Consider the following 20,037-nt stretch of genomic DNA (forward strand, 5'->3'; position numbering starts at 1 on the left):
TCATTTGTCATTTCCACCATTTCTATTTCGTCCTTCGCGCTACCCACCGGGTTTTCCATTTTATTTGGGGGAAGTTGAAATCCCCCATTAGTATGGCTTCTCCTTTGCTACACGCATTTCTAATGTCATTGTATAACAGATTATTGTGCTCACCGTCTGAATCTGGCGGTCTATAGCATGCTCCTATTATTATGCCCTTTGAATTTGTGTCTGTTATTCTGACCCATATTGATTCGGTTTTATTTTTTTTGTCCAGGTTTAACACCTGGGCTTCAAGACTGTTTCTTATGTATAGCGCTACCCCTCCTCCTCTTCTGTCCTGTCTGTCTTTCCTATACAGTGTATACCCACAAATATTATATTCGTCCCCATCACTCTCAGACAACCATGTTTCTGTAACACCTATCACATCATAGTTACCTGTTAGTGCAGTAGCTTCAAGTTCTAGAATTTTGTTTCTGATACTTCTAGCATTTAGATAAATACATTTAATGGTTGTCTTACCTGAGTTGTTGTTCTTGTTTTGATGCGGTCTCCCTTCTGTTTTTTTGTTGATTTCTCCCCCCTTCCTTTCTAGTTTAAATGCTTCTGAACCTGCTCGAGGATTTTTTCTCCAAGTAGACTGGTTCCCTTGTTGTTTAAGTGCAGTCCGTCCCGTCTATACAGATAGTCCTCGTTGTAGAATGTGATCCAATGATCAAGATCGGTGAAGCCTTCCCGTGTGCACCACATCTTCAGCCATGCGTTTTGATTAATTATTTCCAGCTGTCCATATGGTCCTTTGCAAGGTACCGGTAGTATACCAGAAAATACCACAGTTTTGGTTTTCTCTTTTAATTTGTCATGTGATTAGTTATTCCAACAATGTTATTTCTTACTGATCTCATGCACAAAAATTAACCATTTTTGAAAAAAAAAAGCCAAGCCAGCTCACCTTTGCAGATATATTTTTTTCAGTGTGTTACACTGTATTTCAGTTCACTTGTAGTTGTAGCGGCCAGCAATGAGTTATTTTTTAAAATTTAAGCTGCCCATTGACAGAAAGGTAGTGCTTTGATAAGTTTGTAGCCCGCCCAGTTCATAAAAAGAGGGAACAGTGGTAACAAATACTGGAACATATTCCTGCCAGAAGAATAGGAGGCAGCTTGTGAACAGCTGTATTTTAAGCTGGTGCTATCCAAACAGCACTGTGCTGAGTTAGGTAAGTTATACATTACTTTCATCCTACAAAGTTCTAGGCTTAAATAATGGTTGCCTGTCATACCTATCAGCAAGGAAAGTAAGAGCAGTTTTCTTTCATATGTAGTTTTGGTGTCGCTTTACTGTCTAACATTTGTAGTAGGAACGGTATGTAGAATGCAACATGCACAATGATACTAATAAGAACATGAAACTGATTTTCTCGGGGTTGTTTTTTAATGCAATGTATTTTCTCAGGTTACTCCTGAATTTACTAATTATTGTACAGTAATTCTAAACCGTGTGTTTTGGGGCTGTGGTTCACTCCCCTGGTTTAATTCAAAGCAGAACACAATCCCAGCCACGGTGTTCTGTTGGATTGTTCTGCTGGGTTGGTACATGGAAGAGAGAGGTTTTGCATTATCTTGCTATAGTGAAACATGTATTTTGCACTGAGTAAACCAACATTATTGTAAACTAAAATACAACTCCAAGAAATGGACCAGCAGAGAGAAATAGATTTTTTTTATTTTTTTTTTTATGGACGTTTGCTTTAGATTTCCATTAAATGAGAGTAGGTGTTAATTTCAAATAGACAAGTACACAAAAATGGTAGCACAAATATCTAAAAATATTATAATCGGGATTTAATCTAAAATGATTTGCTTCTAAGAGGTCAGAAAACTACTCCACATTGAAAAAGGGAAGGGATAAATCTGCTTAAAGGAGCCAAAGGGACGTGCCAGGCATTTAGCAAGCCCTTGTGTTCCCAGCCAGGAATGCTGCACTTCTCATATCTTCTTTTTTTTTCCCCACAATGCTGGATTAGATTTGATGTATAACTTGATTATTAGTGATGACATGACCCGCTGAGAAAGACAAACAAGTTTAAAACAGTTTATTTAACACTAAACTAATGGGTTTAAAAAAAAAATGCTGTTAGCTGATATTAGATTATTTTGATTTATGTGCTATAAGTGTGATATTTGTGAAGCAATTGTATTTGTAGTAGTTTATTTTAACTTTGGCAAAACTTTCTTATTGTATAAAATTGCAGTTGAATGTATATGATCCACTCAAACAGCAATCTCCACTATTGGCGAGGCTTACTGGTAAAGTCGCTCCCATTCTTCTCTTGTCATTTTGCACTACACAGACACACTTGGTAGAATTATTTACTTAGCAAATTCCCAACTCTGTTTCAAGTCCTACAAAGTTTGACATAAACCTACATTACAATATTAGCCTACATTTAAAAAAGAAAAGAAAATATGTTCACCAAAGCCAGTTATTATTCTATTATTATTTAATATGTATGGCTTGTGCTGGGAACTGGGAAGTAGTGTGATGTTACTCCAGGTAAATGGGATCTTGAATGCTAGATTCTAAAACACAACTGGTGCTTGCGTCTCCATGGTGTTTTTATGCTGTTTTAAGTATGAGAGACTAACCCTGCTTCTTAAGTCGCACTGTGTAAATGCCGTGCTTCTTTAGCAATAGGAATGGGAGTCATATGTGCCTTAGGCTCAGTCAGCCTAATAACTAGAACAGCAAAGCAGCTGTGTACAGCTCCCAAGCATCTGTACAGGTAACAAACAGCTACTCAATCACAGGAAGTGGCAGGTTTAGTTCTCGATTTGCCAAATGCAGCAACAATTTCAGTCAATTGCTATTACCGTGGTGCTGGCATTTAGTATAACAACGCATGCTTGTTTCCTTCCATATTGATTTCTATATTTATAAATGATGTAACATTAATTGAAAAACAAAAACTAAACAATTGCATTGCATGTTCAGTTTCCTTACATAATACAGCTACATAAGAATTAGCTTATATCTTTACCACAGAATGTATTCATGGGAGACAAGCAACTTAGAAACAGTAAGTAGAAAAAAAAACCTTATTGTATATATTGTTTAAGTTTACACTGGCAAATATCCTGAGAAAATATAAATCAAAATCTGTTTCTACATAATTGTATACTATGTGTCAAGCTGTATTGTATGCTACTGTGTACTGTATTACGATATCCCTGTAAAAATGTACTACAGTACTTGAATAACTGGATTTTGGAACAAGGTCTATACTAGAACTACATTATGGTACTAAACCTACAGTAGACAACTGCAACTGTGTTGAGATGTTTGCCAAATAATGCATTAAAATTTACAGTACAAAAATAATATTTACATAAACATAATATTCCAGTAAAATCTTTATTTTTCTTGCTATTATATATTTATTTACATTCATCATTTCCAAAGACCACATATCACTTTCTATATGTGTTCAACATAAACGATAACCAGTTGACGTTACAGTTGACCTCCACATAGATTAAATGTCACCAACACAGTTTTGATTACAACTTTTATAGCTTGGTTTTCTGTGTAACAATGTCATTCCAGGAAATACATGCAGGTAAAGAGCAACACCTAGTGCAAAACATAATAAAGCCTTTAAAATGTTTTGCAATGGCAGTCAAAAAAAAAAAGAAATTGGCAGTTTTATGGACACTGCACCTTTCACAGACGACAGATATTAGGGGTAAAGACATTTGTCATAGAGCACAAATGGTTTTCTACATGTATTCAATAGCAACTATAGCTCCATCTGCAATTTCTGAGGAGTTATGAGCCAGTTTTTAAAGTTTGAGCATTAGGAAAGGTCAGAGGTTAAGGATGATGGACTTTTGTATAGCTCACATATGACTTACTATACATGTTCAATATGAACCATGACCTGACGGTGCTCCGTAAGATAGTATTACCAGTAATTGTCATGTTTGACTTCTAGGAGGGGTCAAAGGTCACAGGCAATGGCATTTTTCATAGACTTCATATAACTTCCTATATGTGTGTTTAAAAACAACTAGATGGCAGAAAGGAAGTTCCCTTTCAATTCGAAAATGGCCTGCCTATTGGTAGGTGTCACTGAGCTCTTACTATCAAAACTGTTTTTTAAATTTTGCGGTGCGTGCTCGGCCCATGCTACTTCAGTATCACGGTGCACAAGGTGCTCATTGACACACAGTACCCGGTACAGGCAGTGCGCTGGCGCTGCACGGTGCTCGGTGCACGCTGTGTCCATTGATTCCGGCACTGCACGGTGCTCGGTGCACGCTGTGTGTATTGTACCCGGCGGTGCTCAGTGCACGCTGTGTGCATTGTACCCGGCAGTGCTCAGTGCACGCTGTGTGTATTGTACCCGGCGCTGCACGGTGCACGCTGTGTGTATTGTACCCGGCGCTGCACGGTGCACGCTGTGTGTATTGTACCCGGCGCTGCACGGTGCTCAGTGCACGCTGTGTGCATTGTACCCGGCGCTCAGTGCACGCTGTGTGTATTGTACCCGGCGGTGCTCAGTGCACGCTGTGTGCATTGTACCCGGCGCTGCACGGTGCTCGGTGCACGCTGTGTGTATTGTACCCGGCGCTGCACGGTGCTCAGTGCACGCTGTGTGTATTGTACCCGGCGGTGCTCAGTGCACGCTGTGTGTATTGTACCCGGCGCTGCACGGTGCTCAGTGCACGCTGTGTGCATTGTACCCGGCGCTGCACGGTGCTCGGTGCACGCTGTGTGTATTGTACCCGGCGGTGCTCAGTGCACGCTGTGTGTATTGTACCCGGCGGTGCTCAGTGCACGCTGTGTGTATTGTACCCGGCGCTGCACGGTGCTCGGTGCACGCTGTGTGTATTGTACCCGGCGCTGCACGGTGCTCAGTGCACGCTGTGTGTATTGTACCCGGCGGTGCTCGGTGCACGCTGTGTGTATTGTACCCGGCGCTGCACGGTGCTCGGTGCACGCTGTGTGTATTGTACCCGGCGCTGCACGGTGCTCAGTGCACGCTGTGTGTATTGTACCCGGCGGTGCTCAGTGCACGCTGTGTGTATTGTACCCGGCGCTGCACGGTGCTCAGTGCACGCTGTGTGTATTGTACCCGGCGCTGCACGGTGCTCAGTGCACGCTGTGTGTATTGTACCCGGCGGTGCTCGGTGCACGCTGTGTGTATTGTACCCGGCGCTGCACGGTGCTCGGTGCACGCTGTGTGTATTGTATCCGGCGGTGCTCAGTGCACGCTGTGTGTATTGTACCCGGCGCTGCACAGTGCTCGGTGCATGCTGTGTGTATTGTACCAGGCGCTGCACGGTGCTCGGTGCACACGGTACTTGTTGCAACTAGTACATGCTCTACGTGGGGTGGTTTTGCACTCGTGCGCTCAGTGCTAGGCCCCCGTGTTACACACTTCGCACACTGTGCGACCCAGCGATGACAGGCAGGGCTGGGTTTCATGCTGCGAGGCCTGTGGGACTAACATCCCGCAGGAAGACAGGCATACCCTGTGTGCTCGGTGCTTAGGTGCCGAACACGCCACTTCATCCCTACAAGGAGGCGCCTCCTGCAGCATCTGCTCGCCAGTCACCTGTAGAGAGTTGCACAGGGGCGTTCTGCGTCCCCCATAGCAATCTTTCCCAGCCACGCCTCTTGACGCTGTCACAGAGCCCCTCTGTGCCCACCCGCAGTTATTATAATCAAACAAATAAATAATGTCTAAAGAAAATAATGTCAGTTTTTCTGATTTGACCATATTTGTTACTGTTAATTCCCTGTAACAAAGTGCCCGCCCCTGTGTATTATCTGTTATGTGTTGCGTGTGGTGTGTTTAAATGTTGGTGTATAGACATTGGTACACGGGATATAAACGGGTCTGTGTAACACGAGTGTTTAAAAATGTATATGTGTATTTAGGCACGAGGATTGCACAGCACTTCACGTGCAAGTAAAATGTAGTAATATGTGAGCACGGGGAATTGCACTTTATTAATTCACGTGCTGGGATTCAAGTGAATAATTAATTGGTAATTGAATCCCAGCACAACAGTATATATAGATGCACGTTGTCACATACTGGGGGTTGGGTGTTCGGTGAGCGGAGAACGGGATTGGAGACGGAGGAAATTAGTAGTAGTAGTCTGTTTTTGTTTGTCTATTTATTTTGGCGTAGAGTGCCGTGTCCTGTGTTTTTCGTGTTTGTTAAACCTTTTATTTTGTAATAAACCGGCGCCAACAGGCGTCTTCATCATTTCATTTCATCCGTCCTGTGTTTTGCGTATTTCATTCCTTTTCCTGGTTCTGACGCCGCCCACTTCGGCCGTCTCTGTGACACGTGGTGTCCTGCGTGGGATAACAGCGCCTCCAAGCGTCAGACCAGGAGAGGTGTTTTGTCAAAAAAAAAAAAAAAAAAAAAAAAACCACAGCAAGCAACAAAAAAAAATAAAAAACATGGAAGGCTGGGACTGGAGAGATGGCTGCCAGGACCTGGAGGAGTTCCTCGGTGGTCTGGAGGACCAGGGCTGGTGCCTTGCCTGTGGGGAGTTTGGGCACCCGGTGGTGCGCTGCCCCTACCAGGAAGGAGAGGAGGAACTGCCGCAGGAGAGGAAGGTGAGGAGGTGGCAGAGAAGGGGAAAGGGGAAGAGGAAGGCAGAGGTCCCACCGCTGTCTCCACAGCCGCACCAGTCTCCTGCAAGGGAGGGAGAGCCGCACCAGTCCCCTGCAAGTGAGGGAGAGCCGCACCAGTCCCCTGTATCAAGGGGAGACTACACACCGCTCCCACCTCCACCACCAGGAGACTACACGCCGCTCCTACCTCCACCGGCAGGCGCAGAGCAGCAGGAGCTGCCTCTGCCTCCGCCACCTCCACCGGCAGGGGCAGAGCAGCAGGAGCTGCCTCTGCCTCCGCCACCTCCACCGGCAGGAGCAGAGCAGCAGGAGCTGCCTCTGCCTCCGCCACCTCCACCGGCAGGAGCAGAGCAGCAGGAGCTGCCTCTGCCTCCGCCACCTCCACCGGCAGGAGCAGAGCAGCAGGAGCTGCCTCTGCCTCCGCCACCTCCACCGGCAGGGGGGAGAGCAGCAGGAGCTGCCTCTGCCTCCGCCACCTCCACCGGCAGGGGCAGAGCAGCAGGAGCTGCCTCTGCCTCCGCCACCTCCACCGGCAGGAGCAGAGCAGCAGGAGCTGAAGCTCTCTGCCTCCGCCACTCCCTAGCAGAGGCAGGAGGCAAGTGAGTCCAGCAGCGGGAGACTGCCGAGGTGGTCGTATCCACTTCAGGAGACCCAGGAGCTAGCAGGAGGCTCGTCCGCCACTTGCACGGGCATGGTATCAGAATGGCAGGACCTCCACCGGCAGGGGGAGAGCAGCAGGAGCTGCCTCTGCCTCCGCCACTTCCACCAGCAGAGGGTGAATGCCTGCTGGGTCCCTGTCCACCAGCAGAGGGTGAATGCCTGCTGGTATCACTTCCCCCACCAGCAGAGGGTGAATGCCTGCTGGTATCACTTCCCCCACCAGCAGAGGGTGAATGCCTGCTGGTATCACTTCCCCCACCAGCAGAGGGTGAATGCCTGCTGGTATCACTTCCCCCACCATCACGAGGAGAGGAGCTGGAGCTTCCTCTGCCTCCACCTCCATCAGGGGGAGAGGAGCAGGAGCTGCCTCTCCCTGCACCACAAGGGCCAGGACTAGATGCTGGCGGTCCTCAGCAGCCCTTGCATAGGCTGCTGAGGGAAGCACGGGGAAGAACCTCCCGGCTGCAGTGGCCGAAAAGAGGGCCAACACCCGCACCCCAGCTTGTCCTGACTGCCAGCCTCGCTTCGCCCAAGGATGCCAGCCTCGCTTCGCCCAAGGATGCCAGCCTCGCTTCGCCCAGAGGATGCTCGCTTCGCCCAAGGATGCCAGCCTCGCTTCGCCCAAGGATGCCAGCCTCGCTTCGCCCAAGGATGCCAGCCTCGCTTCGCCCAAGGATGCCAGCCTCGCTTCGCCCAAGGATGCCAGCCTCGCTTCGCCCAAGGATGCCAGCCTCGCTTCGCCCAAGGATGCCAGCCTCGCTTCGCCCAAGGATGCCAGCCTCGCTTCGCCCAAGGATGCCCGCCGCGCATCGCCCAAGGTTGCCCGCCGCTCGCATCGCCTGGGGTTGCCCGCCGCTCTGCATCGCCTGGGGTTGCCCGCCGCTCTGCATCGCCTGGGGTTGCCCGCCGCTCTGCATCGCCTGGGGTTGCCCGCCGCTCTGCATCGCCTGGGGTTGCCCGCCGCTCTGCATCGCCTGGGGTTGCCCGCCGCTCTGCATCGCCTGGGGTTGCCCGCCGCTCTGCATCGCCTGGGGTTGCCCGCCGCTCTGCATCGCCTGGGGTTGCCCGCCGCTCTGCATCGCCTGGGGTTGCCCGCCGCTCTGCATCGCCTGGGGTTGCCCGCCGCTCTGCATCGCCTGGGGTTGCCCGCCGCTCTGCATCGCCTGGGGTTGCCCGCCGCTCTGCATCGCCTGGGGTTGCCCGCCGCTCCGCATCACAGCCGGAAGTACTGTGGCCGGAACCCCACGAAGGGGAGCTGCCGGCCACGAAGAAGGGGGAGGAGGTCTGGAGACCGCCAACCCCAGCAGCAGTTTCGCTGCCGGAGGAGGGGGAGGAGGTCTGGAGACCGCCAACCCCAGCAGCAGTTTCGCTGCCGGAGGAGGGGGAGGAGGTCTGGAGACCGCCAACCCCAGCAGCAGTTTCGCTGCCGGAGGAGGGGGAGGAGGTCTGGAGACCGCCAACCCCAGCAGCAGTTTCGCTGCCAGAGGAGGGGGAGGAGGTCTGGAGACCGCCAACCCCAGCAGCAGTTTCTCCGCCGGAGATCGTGGGGGAGGTCCGGAGACCTGCTCCCTCTGCAGTTTCTTCCCTGCAGGAAGAACGGTGGTTGAAGCCCCACCAAGGGGAGCTGCCGGCGCCGAAGGAGGGGGAAGGTCAGGAGACCACACCCCAAGCAGCCTTTCCGCTGCTAGGACTACCCTGGCAGGAGAATGCTACCCTGCTGACAGCATTACGACCTGTGGGCCCCTGGAAGCCTCTGGTCCTGGCCAAGGACTTTGGGCGGGACTTTTGGGCTTTTAAGGGGGGAGGTGGCCATTGAGGCCATGTGTGCTTTGCACAGGAGGGGGTATATGTGACAAAGTGCCCGCCCCTGTGTATATTATCTGTTATGTGTTGCGTGTGGTGTGTTTAAATGTTGGTGTATAGACATTGGTACACGGGATATAAACGGGTCTGTGTAACACGAGTGTTTAAAAATGTATATGTGTATTTAGGCACGAGGATTGCACAGCACTTCACGTGCAAGTAAAATGTAGTAATATGTGAGCACGGGGAATTGCACTTTATTAATTCACGTGCTGGGATTCAAGTGAATAATTAATTGGTAATTGAATCCCAGCACAACAGTATATATAGATGCACGTTGGCACATACTGGTTGTTGGGTGTTCGGTGAGCGGAGAACGGGATTGGAGACGGAGGAAATTAGTAGTAGTAGTCTGTTTTTGTTTGTCTATTTATTTTGGCGTAGAGTGCCGTGTCCTGTGTTTTTCGTGTTTGTTAAACCTTTTATTTTGTATTAAACCGGCGCCAACAGGCGTCTTCATCATTTCATTTCATCCGTCCTGTGTTTTGTGTATTTCATTACCTTTCCTGGTTCTGACGCCGCCCACTTCGGCCGTCTCTGTGACATTCCCCATTAAGTTAATATAGCACTAACAATACAAAACAGCAAAACCCTTCCAGATACTCTGCGACTGCTGTAATTACTAAAGTAAAACTGACTTTGGATTGCATTGCCCAATGATAGCAACCAATGTGTTACCCTGAACTCCGGAGTTCATTAAGGGCCTGTTTTAAATAACCAGAGGGTTGCGGGTTCAATCCCAGGCGGGAGACACTGCTGTTATACTCTTTAGTGGTGAAAAAGATAAATAAATTGCAATAATTGTTAGTTGCCCTGGATAAGGGATTCTGCTAAGGAATAATAATATAAGACTGATTCTAAGACTCATTGAAGTTACGTTTAAGAAGTTAAAAAAAACAACAAAAAAAAAAAAACCCTGCCAGCTGTTTTAACTGGATCTGTGCTTTACTTAAGTTCTTTATTTTTGGCATACTCGTACTTTTACTCAATTTCATTTGTTTAGAAAATAGTGGTCATGTTACTCCATTACATTTCCCAGAAGCATCTCGTTCTCGTTCTTTTTCAGCACACTGACTCTTGCGCTGGCCAGCATTCTGATTGAGTAAAGCAGAGCTGCATGCGCAGTGTCTGCTCGCTTTGATGATGACATTATAGGTTGAAGTTCAACCAGAGACGGTTTTAATTTCTAACAATCAGCAAGCACAATGTTTAGCTGTGGAGGAGGATGCATTTAGTAGTTTAGAAGAGTAGGCCTGTACAAACCTGCAGGGCGGTATGCATCGGTATGCATAAAAAAAAAAAATTATTCAAAAAAAAAACACAAATCATAATAAAAAATCATATAGGGTCAACTGCAATGAACTGAAAGCAGAGCACTAACCATTGTGATAGTAAGAGGTCATGTGTCTTTAAGAGATGCTGGTGGAACAGCGCGTATAGAAAAAAACTACGATTCCCAGGATGCCCTGCACTTTAAGCAGGAAAGGGCAGGGCTCCCAGGGTATAAAAGGAAGACCAGCAGAAGGTCTCGAGGTCAGTGCTTTGTTTGCAAGATGGGAGGACCACATGAAGCGATTGCTAGGATCTCTGGTTAAGTTCTTGAGTGAACCTATGAAAGTCTTTACGAATGTTTAAAACCTGCTGAGATTATATTACGAGTGTTAGGCAGAAGGTATTACTTTGTTTATACTGTTTGGTTGTGAGTGAGTATAATAAATACCAGTGGAAGAAAGAGTTTGTGCTGTGCTACTTATTTGGAGTCTACCAAAGGGATTAGAAATTGTTTACCGTGTGTACTCCTGTGCAGAAACAAAGACACTTAAGACCAAAAAAACTCACATCTTTTAAACGCTGCTTTATTGAACACACCAAGTTCAACTGCTGCAACAACCCTGTGTTCCAGGAGGGGCCGCCAAAACGCTGCGGGGAACCGTGACAACATGCAGACCGGCGTTTTCCGTGCTGGATGAGCACCCTCTTGTCCGGCCATCTGTTTCACCCCTAGGGGCCGCCACAGTCAGCACTCCGGGATCTTCTTGCCTGGATTACTTACCTGAATTTACTTACCTACTTTGACCTACTTACCTGTGGTTCCTCGGGTGTCCTGTAGAGGGGAGGAAAGAGCACGGTAAACGAATGTTCTCGTATCGGTGATAGGGATTCGGGATAAACTGTAAAAAAAGAACATTTGCCTTACCTGTGTTAGACATTCCGCCAAGTTTATGTTTTGTGTTTACGGATTCAGTTTTGTTTTGTTAGCCTAGATAGGGCCAAAAGCAAGATAGTTAGCAACCCGTACAGGGTGAAAGTGCATTTATTTTTATTATTGTTTTCAGTTCGCTTTGTGATAAAGGTAAAATAAATACTTTGGTCTATTGGCTGTTGAATTGCTGCCTGTGCCTGCCGTTTGTTCTTCTGAAAGGACACTCCCACACAGTGGTAAACCAGTAGGCTATGCAAGCTAATACCAATTGGTCCCCATCTGCATACTAAAAATGATCTCAATATCAACAACCCAGAATAACTGCTGCTGCCCTCTAGAGGATACAAAGTACAGACTAACTTAGTCTAACAATTTCTATAGACTAACAATGGACAGTACAGTACTAAGTGGAATAAAATGTATTTAACTTTTGTATAAGATCACTATTCACAAATCCATACAGCTTATATATATTTCCAATATAAAATACATTTATAATTTACATTCAAAGTATTTGCAATGAGTTCTGAACAGCAGCAAATGCTCTGGTTAAATGGATCAAATCGCCACCACAGCTAACAAAGAAAAGAACCAGTGGCAAAAAACTGACAGGTAAGAGGCTGACATTCAGGTACAGAATGTTTTCTTGTCTAATTGAACATTAGGGACTTTCACAGGTTAAAGTATCTCAGAACATAGTCATGCTGCTCTGTTGCTAGGGACTCTCTCAGTCTCCTCCTTAACAACCGGGTCCCCCTATATCAGGGCTTCTCAAACTCGGTCCCGGGGACCCCCTGTGGCTGCTGGTTTTCTTGAACAGTTGCATATTTCAAGATAGCGGTAACCAACAGGCACCTGTGTGTGTTGGGGATCTGTTGAAATAAATTTATTGAACGTCAGTTTGCATCTATTTGTTTTGTCTTGTGAAAAAAACAAAAATATTAAAACATATTTTTATGTACAAACATGTTATACTCTAGAAACAAATGCCTTTACGATTCCCGTAGTGCAATTGTTATTGCTTTAGACCTGTGAAATTGTAAAGGGCATCCATGTACCTCTTCTACCAGTGACAGTATGTTGTTAGTTTGTTAGTATGTGTCATCAGAGTTGCATTGGAAGCTGAAAAGCACAATTACAATCAACAACAGTCGTTATTTCTTACAAGTGCTACCGGCAACGGCACAACTATTGATGACATTTTCAAGTTTCCATCTCTGAAATCAGAGAAAGAAGAAACTGCACTGAATTTGTCATTTCACAGTCGCCACTCAGTTGAAGCTCGTCAGGACCTGGTAACGATCTCTCTGCAGTACCGCTATTGATGCATTCTTTAACTTAACATCTTCCTACTGACAGTGGACTTGCACGTTACATTTGCCTAACTTCATAACATCACTATATCAACGAGAATAATCATGCTTTTTACCACCATTATAATGCCAATATACTACTCTTTAGAACTGACATGCAGATTGACCTTTTTAACTACAGCATTGTATACTGTTGGACCTATGGAAATACCTATCACAATATACATATTGTTTTCACCACTGAGAGATGTAGATGTACATTTGCTCTTACACTGCTATCTTACTCTCATCTCTGTCTGCTTACCATGTGCATTCTCCAATCTCTTTCCTCACATTATTCATCAAGTACAAAAAGTCATATCTATAAAACAGTGGCAATGTAAAAAACAAGTTAGAAAAACGCACAGCCGTTTTAAGGTGGTGATACCAAACACAAAAGCACAAGTTAGGAGAAGCAGGTAGGGCAGCCTTGTCAAGCAAATAGACACATTTGGAAAGGTGCTGGAGCCCAAGATTCACACAATTGCTGCTTCTAACTTGGCTTCTTTTTTTTGTTCGCTCCACTTAGCAGCAGAGATGTTTTTTGATTGTGCAAGTTGCATAAAAACAGTATTTATTCCTAAGCAAAGGTAAACCAGACGATGGACGCAGTCTACATCTCTAGCATCTACCAATAGGAAGGTGCATAAGTCCCATATTCTTTTCTTGATGTATTCAGAATAAAATAATAATTTAAATAGACTATGATTGTTTAATTCTAACAAAAAAATATCAATACCTTCTGAGAAGTGCATCTGGTCTAAATGCTATTGCTTCAAGAATATTAACAAGTACAAAACTAATGGGAGATTTTGTAATGCAAGTTCATTTTATTTAAGTATCTTCATACACAATCATTTTCTTTTAATCGTGGGATGTTCTTTTTTTTCCTTCAGATTCTTGGGAACATTAAAGAACAAAATGAAGTGGAAACAAGATTATGTCATTTTCCTGGTCCTGATGCTTCTTGCCAAGGAATTTTCTTGTAAGTTTAATGTATTTATTATCGCAAAAAAAAAAAACTGCATAATGTATAACAATTAATTACTAAAAACTATGTTATTGCCATCACCACAAAAGCAAGGTTTTAACCCTACAGTAATTCACTATTTCCACCCCACACAATGGGGGTCGGGTTGCTCTATACATTGTGGGTACTCACTTAAACATGTGTTTTTATCTGTTATCCTCAAGAGGAGAATACAAATATATACCGGCAGATATGTTTTAAACTTGGTATATTGCAGCTCACTGATATTAACATTTATTCATAGAAAATCAATAAAGTCAATGAATAAACTAATAATGTGAAGTAATAATATTAACAATAAATGCAAAAAAATCTCTGGAAAAAAATCTCTAAATCCCTCTCCACCTGGACGGCACCCGACCAATTGCGTACTGCCCTTTGGGATTTCAGACCACAGCCGGCAGGGAAATAGCTCAAATTCGAACCAGGAAACCAACTAAGAGCTTTCTAAATATGTCTTGGACTTTGACCAATTGTTATTGGTCAAATTATACTGCTTTAACTGCTTATACCTCCTTAAAAAACACAGATCAACCCTTATTTACTATTGAACATGTATAGGAAGCCAACTAAGAGCTTTCTAAATATGTCTTGGACTTTGACCTCTCGTTATACAGTGCTATATACTATATACTATAGAAAGTCTACACCCCCTTTCAAAATGTTCACCTTTTGTTGCCTTATAGCCTGGAATTAAAATGCATTAAAGTTTTTTTTTATTTATCTACACATCCTACCCCACAATTTCCAAGTGAAAAAAATATTATAGAAATTTGTAGAAAATTAATTAAAAATAAAAACTGAAATAGCTTGGTTGGATAAGTGTCCACCTCCCTTGTAATAGCAATCCTAAATTAGCTCAGGTGTAACCAATCGCATTTCAGGATAAATTCAGCAGTTCCTGTAGGTTCCCTCTGCTGGGTAGTGCATTTCAAAGCAAAGACTCAACCATGAGCACCAAGGAGCTTTCAAAAGAACTCCGGGACAAAGTTGTTGAAAGGCACAGATCAGGGGATGGGTATTAAAAAAATATCAAAGGCCTTGAATATCCCTTGGAGCACGGTCAAGGTGATTATTAAGAAGTGGAAGGTGTATGGCACCACCAAGACCCTGCCTAGATCAGCCCGTCCCGACCGAGCAAGAAGGAGACTGATCAGAAAGGCTACCAAGAAGCCAATGGCAACTGTGCAAGAGCTACAGACTTTTATGGCCAAGACTGGTCAAAGTGTGCATGTGACAACAATATCCCAAACTCTCCACAAATCTGGCCTGTATTTTACTCAAGAAAGCCCACCTTGAATCCCGTTTTGAAGTATGCAAAAAACACTCGGGAGATTCTGTAGCCATGTGGCAAAAAGTTTTGTGGTCTGACGAAACTAAAATGTAACTTTTTGGCCTAAATGCAAAGCGTTATGTTTGGTGCAAACCCAACACAGCATAGCATACCCAAGTACAGAGAAGTCCTTGAGCAAAACCTGTTGCCTTCTGCAAGAAAGCTCGAAACTGGGAGGGAAGTTCACCTTTCAGCAGGACAACGACCCAAAGCACACAGCCAAAGCTACACTGGAGTGGCTAAGGAACAAAAAGGTAAATGTCCTTGAGTGACCCAGTCAGAACCCAGACCTAAAACCAATCGAAAATGTGTGGCATGACTTGAAGATTGTTGTCCATCAACGCTCCCCAAGGAACTTGACAGAGCTTGAACAGTTTTGTAAAGAGGAATGGTCAAATATTGGCAAATCTAGGTGTGCAAATTTGGTAGAGACCTATCCCAACAGACTCACAGCTGTAATTGCTGCCAAAGGTGCTTCCACCATGTCATTACAGCATTTCTTCCTCAATAAAAACTTTTTTCCTCTTAACAGTGTGGAGTATGGTGTGTTGATAAGTGGAAAAAAATCCTCATTTAAATGCATGAAACTCTGAGGCACTGACACAACAAAATGTGAAAGAAGTTCCTGTAGGTCTGTGGCACCACCACATAAATAATAATAATAATAAAAAAAAATCAGTTCTGTTTGGTGCAATAAATGCACCATGCGCAGCACGGAAGCCTGGCCATGTTCCCAATACATTTCGGGGGTTCATTATCATTATTGTATTCGATTGTGCTTTCATTTCCTATTTCCCGGATGCTGTAATTGAAAGATTGTTTAGGCTAGTATAAATAGTATCTTTTTTTACGTCATGTGGAGGAGCTCCTTACTTGCCTTGTGAGTTCCTTCCGTATCTGTTTAGTTGCTCTTGACCTCGGTTTACATACAGAGGTCAGTCTCGGCAGAGCTATACTGGTTACTTCCCAATGTCGTTCTTGTTGGAAGTCATTTTTGTTTTTTACATCAGCAAGTGCTTCGAGCCAGGTTCAAGCTTTATTTAGCTGGGGTCGCCCACCTCTTCTGCAGGATGATCACTAAAGCCTGGTGCCGGTTTGAATGCACCACGTTTTCTGATGGTCTTTTTTAAAGTTCATTTTTCTTCTGGATTACCTTTTCACATCGCCTATCGACCGAGGAGGAGGATCTTCAAGCAAGTGGGTACCCAGGAGTCGCTGGTGAGATCGTTTCTTTTCTTTATTTTTGTTGCGGGACTGTGTTTGGTTTTTGTTCCAGTAAATGTTGGAGGTCATCCCTTTTTTTCTGTCATGTATTTTTTGGGATCTCGCATCCTTGATGCACATGTTCACTCCACCAGTTATTTGAAATAAACGGTTAAGTAAATTTCAGTCTTTTTAATGCCAGTCAAGGGATGGTTAAATGAAAAATACATGTAACCTACCTATGTCCACGGGCGCTGAGAGAGAGAGACTGATTTTAAAAAGGTAAATGATAATCATAATAATAAATATTAACACAGCAACTATACCCATTAGCACGCTGTTGCTGTTTATTCAAATAACTCTACAGGGATAGTATAAGGATTAATAAAACCAATTGTTTGCAACTTCATCAGTTGGCTACAAGATCTTATAAAGGATCCTGTTCAAGATTTCTACCAGGGTAACCCTCATTTTTCAGAACCTTATATTTGTGCTAACAGAGAGCTAACAAACAGCATTTTGTCTTCAGTGACAGCAAGTTAGCACTGCTAGCATCCAGAGAGCAATTTCTGACTGTTAAGATGTTTAAAAGCCAGAAGGTTTTACTTGACCAAACATTCCTTGAAAGTGAATCTTTCAAGGATGGAATTCTCATGGACAGTAAAGATATTATTCAAGCAGTTTCTGTATTTTCTCCGATCAAGTAGAGCTGTCTGTATCAACTGATCTGGATTATAATCCTCCTTAAATTGTTCATAAACCATAAATAACAAATCCAATACTTATTCATGCATGGATTCTACAAATGATGTGATTTATGAAAAGTCAGTTAATTTCTTATGATCTACAGGCATCAGTAATACTATTGCACAACTCTGGCCTTCGACATCGATTCCAGTCCAGGTTTTTACTCCAAGCAGGTTCTAAAATTAATTGAACCTGTTAAGAGGCAATGGTTGTGACAAAGACCAGGAATGGAATAGATCTTGAGGGCCAGAGTTGAAAATAAGTACTTTAGAGGCTTTCACACCTTTTCCAGTGGTACTTGGTGTGATTTCACTGATTTAACCAAATAACACCCCCCCCCCCCCCCCCCCCACCTGGATGTGGGAAAGTGTGTGTGTGTTTATATATACACAGTGCCTTGCAAAAGTATTCAGACCCCTGACCAATTCTGTCATATTACTGAATTACAAATGGTACATTGAAATTTCGTTCTGTATGATATTTTATTTTTAAACACTGAAACTCAGAATCAGTTATTGTAAGGTGAAATTGGTTTTATGTTGGTAAATATTTTAAGAAAAATAAAAAACTGAAATATCTTGCTTGCATAAGTATTCAACCCCTGTGCTGTTGAAGCTCCCAGTTTGCACCGATGAAAGTAATTGCCCTAACGAGGACACAATTACCTTACCATTGGCCTCCACCTATGAACCATTAAAGTTGCTGTCACATTTTCTGGATAAAAACTCCACTGTTGAAGGATCATTGGTAAGGCTGTGAATCTGAAGGAAAATGAAGACCAAAGAGCATTCTACAGAAGTTAGAGATACAGTAATACAAATGCATAGATTAGGGAAAGGGTACAAAATAATATCCAAGTGTTTGGATATCCCAGTGAGCACAGTTGGATCAATAATCAGGAAGTGGAAGCTGCATTACACCACCCAGGCACTGCCAAGAAAAGGCCGTCCCTCAAAACTCAGCACTCAAACAAGAAGGAGACTTGTGAGCGAAGTCACAGAGAGGCCAACAATCACTTTGAAGGAGCTACAGAGTTCAGTGGCTGGGAGTGAAGTAAATGTGCACCAGTCAACCATATCAAGAGCTCTGCATAACACTGGCCTTTATGGGAGGGTGGCAAGAAAAAAGCCTTTACTCAAAAAGTACCATCTGAAAGCACGTCTGGAGTTTGCCGGAAAGCATGAGAGTGACCCAGCTGCGATGTGGGAAAAGGTTTTGTGGTCAGATGAGCCCAAGATAGAACTTTTTGGCCAAAACTCAAAGCGCTATGTGTGGTGCAAACCTAACACTGCCCAAGCCTCAAAACACACCATCCCTGCAGTCTAGTATGGTGGTGGCAGCATAGGGATGCTGTAGGGATGCTTCTCATCAGCAGGGACTGGGCATCTTGTTACAATTGAAGGAAGAATGGATGGAGCAAAATACAGGAAAATACTGCAAGAGAATCTGCTTTAGTCCGCTAAAAAACTGAAGCTTGGGAGGAAATTTACCTTTCAGCAGGACAATGATCCCAAGCACAAGGCCAAAGCTCAAGAACAAAAAGGTGAATGTCCTACAGTGGCCCAGTCAAAGTCTTGATCTCAATCCCATTGACAATCTGTGGCACTATTTGAAAATTGCGGTCCACAAGCATCGTCCAACCAACCTGAACAACCTGGAGCAAATCTGCCAAGAAGAATGGGGCAAAATCATTCCAATACTGTGTGCAAAGCTGGTACATACTTACCCCAAAAGACTTAAAGCTGTTATTGCAGCGAAAAGTGGCTCTAACAAATATTAATGTGTGGGGGTTGAATACTTATGCATGCAAGATATTTCAGTTTTTTATTTTTCTTAAAAATATTTACCAACATAAAACCAATGTTACCTTACAATAATTGATTTTGAGTTTAAGTGTTTTAAAATAAAACATCGAACAGAACGAAATTTCAATGTACCATATGTAATTCAGTAATTACATAAAAATAGGAGACACTTTTTTACACAGAGAATTGTGAGGGTCTGGAATCAACTCCCCAGTAATGTTGTTGAAGCTGACACCCTGGGATCCTTCAAGAAGCTGCTTGATGAGATTTTGGGATCAATAAGCTACTAACAACCAAACGAGCAAGATGGGCCAAATGGCCTCCTCTCGTTTGTAAACTTTCTTATGTTCTTATGTTCTTAATTGGTCAGGGGTCTGAATACTTTTGCAAGGCACTGTATATATATATATATATATATATATATATATATATATATATATATATATATATATTATTCAGTCATAAAAACATCATAAAACAGGTCTTTTAAACAGGTGAAGACTGTCAGTACGGGTCAGGAATAGGATATCGTGGAAGCACAACTGTTACAAAACGGAATATAACCTGTCAGAACTGGGATAGTGACCACCCCCATGTACCGCAATACTCTTCTCTCTCAGACCCAGATAAGGGGCTACAGAGAAACTACTGCAGGTGAGTGTGACAGGGTGACGAGGCCCGTTCAGTATGTGTTTATGTTAGAACGGGGTCTCCCCCTCCACTCCTGTGCAATTTTATTGTTTTGTATTTGTTTGTATTATGATGTATTTATTGTATATATGACGGCGAAGCGTTGTGTGTTTTGTTATTGTTTTAATTTAAAACGTGTTCTGACAGAGGCAAGGTGGTAGCTTGTCCTCTGCCAGAAGTAATTAATAAACTTGTGCAGATTGTGGCCGAGGGGTGATAGAATAATTACTAGCTAGTTAAACCCCTCGGCCATGGTATAAAAGCCCTGCAGTTTTCCCTGCTCGAGGTGGGTGTGTACAGAGAAGAGTACGGGAGAGCAGAGGAGTTAAACGAAAAAGGATTTAAAAATAATATATAGGAACAGTGAAGGCAATCGCCCAGACTGACCTGTAATTGTATTATTTGTGTTTGTGATTTGTTTTGTTTAATTTATTAAACAAGTGTTTCTATTTGTTTTAAATATTTTATTTATTTTTGTGTTTAAATGGTGCCGCTGCACATTTTCCACTGTA

General features: G+C 43.9%; 1 protein-coding gene across 1 annotated transcript in view; it reads left to right on the top strand.

The window, feature by feature from the left end:
* The first annotated feature begins 1,128 nt into the window (after positions 1-1,128).
* The window catches only part of LOC121303693, a 38,258-nt gene continuing 19,349 nt past the window's right edge, over positions 1,129-20,037 (top strand). Inside the window, exons 1-3 of the mRNA XM_041234457.1 lie at positions 1,129-1,201; positions 13,614-13,702; positions 19,330-19,489. Of these exons, the coding sequence (XP_041090391.1) occupies positions 13,639-13,702; positions 19,330-19,489 (224 nt within the window). The 5' untranslated portion in view covers positions 1,129-1,201; positions 13,614-13,638. The remainder of the gene's footprint in view (positions 1,202-13,613; positions 13,703-19,329; positions 19,490-20,037) is intronic.

The sequence above is a fragment of the Polyodon spathula genome, chromosome 35, assembly GCF_017654505.1.
Source record: "Polyodon spathula isolate WHYD16114869_AA chromosome 35, ASM1765450v1, whole genome shotgun sequence".
Taxonomy (NCBI): Eukaryota; Metazoa; Chordata; class Actinopteri; order Acipenseriformes; family Polyodontidae; genus Polyodon; species Polyodon spathula.